This window comes from Micropterus dolomieu, linkage group LG15 (genome assembly GCF_021292245.1).
Source record: "Micropterus dolomieu isolate WLL.071019.BEF.003 ecotype Adirondacks linkage group LG15, ASM2129224v1, whole genome shotgun sequence".
NCBI classification, from domain to species: domain Eukaryota; kingdom Metazoa; phylum Chordata; class Actinopteri; order Centrarchiformes; family Centrarchidae; genus Micropterus; species Micropterus dolomieu.
Genome location: NC_060164.1, coordinates 13,905,242 through 13,914,106, shown reverse-complemented (window position 1 = coordinate 13,914,106; position 8,865 = coordinate 13,905,242). Strand labels below are relative to the sequence as shown.

Below are 8,865 nucleotides of genomic sequence, written 5' to 3'. Positions count from 1 at the left end.
AAACATCACTGCAGATCCATCTCACCCCGGACACAACCTGTTCCAGCTCCTCCCCTCTGGTAGGCGCTACAGAGCTCTGTACACCAAAACCAACAGACACAGAAGCAGTTTCTTCCCACAAGCCATCACTCTGATGAACAGCTGATTTCTGACTCACAGTGTCAGGAAAAATTCCTGTGCAATAACCCAGTAACTCTGTCTCTTATCAGCACCTGTTTACTAGTTTCCACTTATTGTTTATTTATTCACCATTCTCTATTTCAGTGCTGTTCATACTATGTCATATATATATGCTGTATACCAATACACCTACCTCAGGTCATAAGGTCATAGGTCTTATTTATTTCTCCCAGCATCCTTTGCACTGTGCTCCAATGAGAATAGTTTACTCTTGCATCCTTTGCACTCTGATCACTGCACTATTTGTCAATATGTCTATATTGTTTTGTTCATATTGTGTATATTAGTGTTGTCTATACTGTAGTTTGTGTCTGATTTTATTTTATTATTATTTTGTTATTGTATTATGGTATTTTTGTATGAGTAAGCACATCATGAGCAATGTACAATCCTGAGTCAAATTCCTCGTATGCGTACACATCCCTGGCAATAAAGCTGATTCTGATTCTGATTCTGATTTTGTGGTGCCAAGATAAGAACATAAGCCAACCAGTTAAAATACTTTGTATAGCCGAGTAATACAGCAAATTTTCCAAACATTTCCTTGTTCTGGCTTCTTGAGAATTTGCTGTGTCATATGAATATAAATTGAATATCTTTAGGTTTGGGGTTTGTGCAAAGACAAAACAAGTCTGTGAACATGTTTTCTAGGACTCTCTGGGAACTTGTGATGGTCATTTTTGACCATTATTTTCTTAGATTTTATAGCCTAGACTCTGTATAAAGCCTAATCGATAATGACAATAATTGTTAGTATGCAGCCCTAAAAGGACCCAAGATTGTAATATTTTATTGTGATACTATGATGTGCTTGTTTATTAAGTAAATAAGTCAGTGGGCTGAATCACAGGTGGAAATTATAACATTAGCACCACAGCTGTTGTCATTCAACTCTTTACATAGCTTAATTTTGACCATATCTGACTAATTAGTTGATTAATTAATTTCGTAGGCTCCATTATGTCGCCTAAAATGTAAGTTCCAGAGATATGCAACAATGGATAAAAGCTGTAGTTCATAACACCGCAAACTGAGACTAAAAATTCAGCAGCATCAAGTAGCCTATCAACTCAAGTGTAAACAAATTAAACCGAACACACGGGCTACTGTATGTGTACAAGAATCTTTATCGTTTTCATATCATTCTCAATTCAAGACATGTCCTTCAGAGTGACCTACGTGCCCTTTGATAGCTTTCACAGATGTACTTGAAGTGAAGCGATCCCCATGTAAAACGCAACATTTGAGGTCCTAACCTAAATGCAGTCATGAGTGTCAGGTCTATAACCCAATAGCGTGAGTAGGACTTGCCTATGGTAACCAATCAGAGATCACTTCCTCATCGCGGCCTGTGGTGGACTCCGTGTGTATTTGTCGGCCACGACCTCCCTTGCTTGGCTCTGCCTGGGAAGTACAGAGGCGTGGAGGCAATCCTATAGCAGGCGAGAAGCTGTGAAACCAACGTTCCCCGAGGGGATGTTACGTTAAGACTTTAGGACTGAAATCAGCCACAAGACGCCGTGTCTGCGTGACTAAAGACTTTAACACACTACCTGGGTTCTCATGGAAGCAGATGGATTTGTGAGGAGGCGTCGGATGACAGCGGAGACTACAGGCAATGATCCCGGGGTTGCTGGTGCCTCTGCCGGGGCAGAAGTTCGATGGCTGGGGGGCAGGTTCTGGGGAGTTTCTGAAAGTATCGTGGGGAGCCTGACACCCCGGATCGGTGGGGAAACAGAGCTACAGACTGTTGATTGTATCTGCAGTGCACAGGATGCACAGACAGAGGACTCTGAACCAGACTATGAGGGTTTGCCACAGGGAGCTTCCACTAGCACCCACATGTTGGCTGGAGCCGTGGCCGGGATCATGGAGCACTGCCTCATGTTCCCCATCGATTGTGTCAAGGTAGCATAGCTCAGCGGCTAACCAGCTGACTCGCAACTTTTTATGAATGTTGGGCGCTTTCACGGCCAGGGTCTCTGCCCTGCGGATGTTATTCTTGTAGCCATCATGTTTGTTAGCATAGCATATTAGCCTGCACGCTAACCTAAACACGCTGCAGAGCTGACGGGGTGTGAGTACAAGGTCAGTCTGCACTGTTAGCGTTTCACAACCCTACTAGCTTACTTGTTAACCTACTAGCTAGTTGTTATGACATAACTTCAACAGGATCAAACTCAGGAGCCCATTTGGTCACCTTGTTTATAACTACTAAACATAGTCATCAAATCAATCTGCTGTCAAAACCTCCACAGACATAATGTTACCTAACTAATCTGTACATTTTATGTATAAGTAATTCAAGGGGCGTTAGCTGGAAAGAGGAACCATTTCTTAATGCCAACTGCATCAACAGTTTTGGGAGTTGTACTCTGTTTACAAAACAAGGGGTTGGTTGAATGTTGTTCCTAATAAGTACCACTATTACTACAAGACTATCACTATTATTACAAGGCACACACAAATGAACTACATTGCAGTTTTGATACATTGTTCACAGTGCAGCATCTGTTGCTACTTTCCCAACACACCGTTTGGTAGTTTTCGCATTGTGGCAGCAGGCCCACTGCTTCATCATACGGCAGCAACTAACTGTTCGCAAAGGTCTTCTGATCACATGTGAGTCATGCAACTTAAGTTCTTATTATGTGGTCTTCTTTGTGATTTATGAGTTAGTTTTATTTTGTTTTTAATTTAAACGTAGCTAATGAGGCATGACCTATTGCCCCAAGAGATCAGCTAGTTATGGCTCTGCATAACACAGGCGCAGGGTCAGAGAGGTGGGGCAAGTGGCGGTGAGCTTTTGTACTGTCAGCTGTCCGTGTCAGACTGAAAAGCTGTTCATACGCCCATGCTTCATCCACGTCTCTTCCACCTGTAGTCCAAACTCTCTTGCGGCCTGTCCATCCTCAAACCTGGACAAGACCAATGTTGACAGAGGCTTCTAGTGTGTGGAGTGTATGCCACACAGCTATTGGGTTACAGCATCTTTCCAAGCATGCCGCAGGAGATTTGGGGCATTATGACTCAGCAACATTAAGTCTACTGCACAGAAACAGCCACACGTTTTAGGTTCCTATTCCTATCATTAACGGTCTTCCCGTATACAAAATAAAGGCTTCTCCTGTACGATAAGCTCCCCGCTTAAGAGATCATTTTGTAATTATTGTTTTAAAATCCGCTGTCATACTCCTTTTAATGTATCCTAAATCCCAGTAATTGGTTGTGGATTTGAAAAAGCGTGTTGCATTTGTAGGTCTATCAGAGTGTAAACAAGGTGCACATGAATGGAATTTGTCATAGAAAGAATTCTCTCCAAAGACTGGTTTATGTAGTGTTTACATTAAGGACAAAGGTCATTGCTTTGTACATGTGCAAACATACTGTAGATAAACACGCTGTACCCATGGCTGTTAATCGCAAGACACCCATGCATGCTTTTGAATGGGGCATCAATGAATGAATGAATGAGGAAGCCAGTATTCAGATTACACTCTTTTCACTATCATGCAAAGGGATGTGCAATAGGGTTGTGTGCCAGGTGTGAAGTAACTTGATTCATATACTCGTACCACTGTTAGCTAGCTCTCTTTGGGTCCTGCATTCCACAGCTGTAGTACAGAGTGACACGAGGCCATGTTTATTCTTTGCTAGAGCTCTCCATGCACATACACAGTGGGGTGTAAGTTTGTCCATTCAGCTGGAAGTTTGGTATTCGGGGATTATGTTGCTGCTAATTCCTGGGAGGCAGACACACTCGTCCGGTCCGTCCCCAGGCAACCCTCTCTAAATACTAAATGGCATCGACTGAAATATATATATATATATATATATGATCTCTAATGCGTGCATGTTTCTGTGTGTGTGTGTGTGTGTGTGTGTGTGTGTGTGTGTGTGTAAGAGGAAGAGAGGAAGGTGTGCTTTAGGGTCAGTGGGAAAAGAGGGTTACAGGAAGTCAGTTTATGTCCCCTTGTGACCTTGGAGCTTGTAACACCATACTTCCTTCTATTCAATTATGCATGTACACCAGCACACACCACACACAATGCCGAATAACTCATTTCCCTTATTTGACCCCTTATTCACACTGCAGCCTATCCAGCAGTCTTTTCATTGCCATGCTATTTTTTTTACTGTATTAGGCAGGCATGTGGTAAGACTTAAATTATCCATTACACCCTATTTTTCTATCCAACAGATCAAATTCATGGACATATTATTACGCCCAATACCTAGCCCTGGTGTGTGGGAAGGGAGCACACTGTACTTTAAACTTTGCTACATTCCACCTTTTCCTCTTTTCTAGACACGAATGCAGAGCCTGCAGCCCGAACCCGCAGCCCGCTACAGGAATGTGATGGATGCTCTTCGCCGAATTGTAGCCACAGAGGGAGTGTGGCGGCCAATGAGAGGGCTGAATGCAACAGCAGTTGGGGCGGGACCTGCCCATGCCCTCTATTTTGCCTGCTATGAGAAACTCAAAAAGACTCTAAGTGATGTCATTCACCCAGGGGCTAACAGTCATTTGGCTAATGGTACCATAAAACATACATATACACACATTAACAGTAGCATTATACCGTAGATGTACAGTATCACGTATGGCTATCTTAACTTTTGAGATCACCGTGAGATCGGTTGATACGTTGTACTTGTTCAGCTACAACCCTAATGCCAAGCGGCATCATTGTGATCTCAATGAAGCTACTGACTCAGCTTAATCTGGTCCCAGTCCTAAAAACCCCTGGCAGGCCATCAAATCGGATAGAGCCTTTTCATAGCTACAGTTGCACCAGTGCCAGGGTCAGCTGACGATCTGTTGCTGGCTTTTAGAAAAGTTAAACAATTTGTCTTATTTGGGTCAAGTTCAGCAGAGACACCTCCGCTGCAAAGTGCAAAAAGATTCAACTTGAAGACCTTGCCCTGAATGTCGACCATTTCCTTATTCCGTGTTCTCCCTACTCTGTCTCTTCCTTGTTTTCCAGTTTAGTGGGAGGCTGGGTAAGTCCTCTTTCTCCGATCTCATCTGCTCTTTCTTCTGTTGGTCCTGTCTGTTCCAAGTTTATGGGTTTGGTTTAATGCTCTCAAAGAAGCAATGAACAGTCTTGTCCACCAGGTGTCTCGCTTTGCTCAGGTTTCTCCTCCTGAATTAGGTCAGGAGTGACTTACACCTGTGCAATTTGCTGAATATGTGCCAGTTATTGTTATGAGCATGACATTTGCAGCTTTTAGGAATAAGGCAGTGGAGGCCGTGACACGATCAAACGGGGCTCTTAGTGTTGCAAGTGAAAAGGCTTTTTCCAGCTCATTTTATGCCTCTTGACTGCAGTATGTTCTGTTTTCCTTCTGTGTTGTTGCTGATTTATCTCAATATGTAGTAATTTCCAAGGTGTGTTTGTTTCAGGAACAGCTGGGTGTGTGGCCACACTGCTTCATGATGCAGCCATGAACCCAGCCGAAGGTAAGGGCAACATTTACAATGCCATTTGCCTGAAAAGACATTTGCCACAGAAATATCAGTTAAGAAACATGCAGGTGCCACGTCTGAGCCAACCATTTTTTTTACATGCTGCCCTGAAGTCTCACATATTGACTTTCACAGCTGCCTCTTGTTCACCTGCCCAAACATGTCAGTAGAAGGACACAAGTCAGAGTCCTCGTGTGCAGCTGTTAGATGGGGTGCAGCTGCCTGAGCTATTAAAATGGCACACTGCATCTTTCTCTGTGCTTTAAGGACAGTACTACTGCAGGTAACATCTCACTAATTTCTTTTTTTCTTTTTCCGTCTTTGTTCCCTTCATACTGCCAACCCTGGATACATTTGACCTTCTCCTCCATCAATACATCTACCCATGTGTGTCCCTAGTTGTGAAGCAGCGCATGCAGATGTATAATTCGCCCTACCGTGGCGTGTTGGACTGTGTACGCGCCGTGTGGCAGAAAGAAGGCCCTGCTGCGTTCTACCGCAGCTACACCACCCAGCTAACCATGAACGTGCCCTTTCAGGCGCTCCACTTCATGACCTACGAGTACCTTCAGGAGTTGCTCAACCCCCACAGACAGTACAATCCCTCGTCCCACATGTTGTCTGGAGCTTTGGCTGGAGCCATTGCGGCAGCGGCCACCACACCTCTGGATGTCTGCAAGACCCTGCTCAACACCCAGGAGTCTCTAACCCTCGGCTCCCTGTCCTCCGGCCAAGGCCCTGGCAAGGGCCAAGGAGCCCACAGACACATCTCAGGCCTGGCCCATGCCTTTCGGACAGTTTACAGGCTGGGCGGCCTGCAGGGCTTCTTCAGGGGAGTCCAGGCGAGGGTCATCTACCAGATGCCCTCAACAGCCATCAGCTGGTCAGTCTATGAGTTCTTCAAGTATGGACTCACCAAGCGCCAGCACGACAAGAGGAGAGCGCAGCACCTGGAAGCTTAGATGTAGATGTCTTCTCTCTTTAATCTCCACAAATATTTCTCTCCCATCCCTGAGAGGAGAAGATGAAGTCAATACGCACATAGAATCTGACTAAAATCCACCTCGGTTGTCCCATCCCCTTCAGACATAGCAGACAAGAAAGACATCTTCAAAGACAGTTTGAGTAGTTGCATTTCTGCTACATTGTTTCAAGACTAGATGTGGTTTGAGTTAAATTTTTTCTCTCTCCTAGGATGAAACATTTATACAGTATTATAGAACATGTTAACTGGGAGATCTTTTTAAGACATTCTGATGACTACTACGTTTGTCCAAGCTGAGGATAAATGTGAAGAAAGCACACATTTTGAGTTGGAAAGGTTGTCAGCAGAGGGCAGTAGTGTTACTTTGTTAACTCTCCTGTAGTTTCATAAGCTTTGCTATCCTAGGAGCAGATTTTTATTTTCACCCATCCAAACCTTGAATTTGACATTAAAAATTATGACTTACTCCTGAACCGACCCCTTATTGGATTCATGAATTAAACCTTTTATACAGACTATTCTCACAGTAATCCCAGAAAAGACAAGATCATTTTGGTGTCTAGTTCAGGCTTCACACAGGCATTCAGACACTTTGATCCAAGTGTTTTGGCCATATTGAATCAAAAGCAAATTAAATTAAAGTTTAAGAAAAATTTCTTGTTAAGCTATCACATGGCATGGATCAGTACCCAGATATTTTTCTGTAGAAATTGAATGGGACCCTGACAAAATGGCAACTCACAATAGTTGAAAAAGCAAAAGTAAAGACCATCTTATTGTATATCTTGATTACTTGAACTGTGTAATTTGGATACTATTCGATCAGATTTTGGGTAGGGTTTTGTTTAGCTATTGGCAGGTAAAGGAATGAATATATTTATTTTCCCTTTTCAAATGTTTAAAATAGTTCCCTATCATGTATTTTCAGTAGCTCTGAAGTATCTGAAGTGCGCCTGTAATTTATTTTTAATCATTTGGTTTCCTTAAATGGTATTTTATTTCCAGCAAAATATTACTTTAAACTTTCCCTCTGGTTTTCCCCCATTTATGTGTTAAGTCCGACCTTGGATCATCCAAAAACTCACCATTAATGCCTTGTGTTTGACAGAGAAGACGATGCAGCTGTCAGCGTTGTTTTCAGCTTGTGAACTACTGAGTTACAATATCTCTGCTCAACAGCAAAGGTTGTATAAAGTGTGCTTTGCCCAAAATAAGAATTCAGTATCCCACAAGTTACGTATCTGTGCCCCCATTGACTACACATAAATGGAAGTTGTCATTCTTATTGACTGATGTCTGACACTGAATAGCACTCGTTGAATAAAGACTGAGCAGCGTGGCTATACTCACTGCTCATAAACGATGGGAGTCCTCTTTTGATTTCTTTAAATGTTTCTGAATGCTTTGCTAACTGTGTGACGATGACTTAAAAGAAGGCTCATGCCTATTTGCCAGTTGTTGCAAAAACAACAAATCCGTATTGCCATTTTAATCTGGGTGTGATTATGAAATATTTAAGTCTTTGTCCTGTCCCTGGTGGATAGAAAAGAATGGAATAAATGCCGTAAGCCACATCTGCACACATGTGGTGTTTGCCTGTGTTTTCAGGTATTTATTTTTAGTTTGAGGCAGGTACAGTTGTTTAGTCTTGAACACAGGTGCAGATTTCAACTTTGACCCACAAGACTGAAAACACAATTTGAACTTGTGGACACACTGCTTGCGTACAAACAGCTTGGAGAGTGAAGCTTTGGAATTCAGCAAATGATGCATGATAAAGTAAACGTCCATAACCTTGCTCTGACATTTGGAGCTAGCTGGCCTTTATACCTTTAGGACTAGTGAGCAAGTCCTTAGTCAAAATTGCAGGAGGATCTCTTTCTCCAGTGGAAATTGGGGCTTTGAGACACTGGAATGCTTATCTTGAAACAGTGAAGCCCATTGCCAGTTTTACAGAGGGTCCTCGAAACATGCATTCCTATTAAGTGACAGATCTGTGAGATTAGAGCCGCATCAGAGGCAATAATTGTGTTAGAATAAAGAGAGACTGAGTCTAATATTTTTTCCTTACAAAAACTGCACACTCGTGTACACTCACTAACTCAACTGTCATGATAACCCATTTTCATAAATTCATGATCCATGCTGAAAGAAATGTTGACGGATGTCATAGTATGCATGTAGACAGGAATACATTTCCCACCATCACCAGTCACTCTGGCGAGTCCAC

General features: G+C 42.8%; 1 protein-coding gene across 1 annotated transcript; it reads left to right on the top strand.

Annotated features, from left to right (window-relative positions):
* Positions 1–1,532: 1,532 nt before the first annotated feature.
* On the top strand, positions 1,533–8,000 carry slc25a28 (solute carrier family 25 member 28). Its single transcript, XM_046070843.1, has 4 exons — positions 1,533–2,088; positions 4,490–4,718; positions 5,588–5,644; positions 6,050–8,000. The coding sequence occupies exons 1-4, from the start codon at positions 1,744–1,746 to the stop codon at positions 6,610–6,612; spliced, it is 1,194 nt and encodes a 397-aa protein (XP_045926799.1). The 5' UTR covers positions 1,533–1,743; the 3' UTR covers positions 6,613–8,000.
* Positions 8,001–8,865: the final 865 nt, after the last annotated feature.

Excerpts from the sequence above, each read along its gene's own strand:
- slc25a28 (XM_046070843.1), top strand. The coding sequence starts at position 1,744 with ATGGAAGCAGATGGATTTGTGAGGAGGCGTCGGATGACAGCGGAGACT. Across the intron at positions 4,719-5,587 it reads TAACAGTCATTTGGCTAATG|GAACAGCTGGGTGTGTGGCC; the intron begins GTACCATAAAAC and ends TGTTTGTTTCAG. Across the intron at positions 5,645-6,049 it reads AGCCATGAACCCAGCCGAAG|TTGTGAAGCAGCGCATGCAG; the intron begins GTAAGGGCAACA and ends GTGTGTCCCTAG.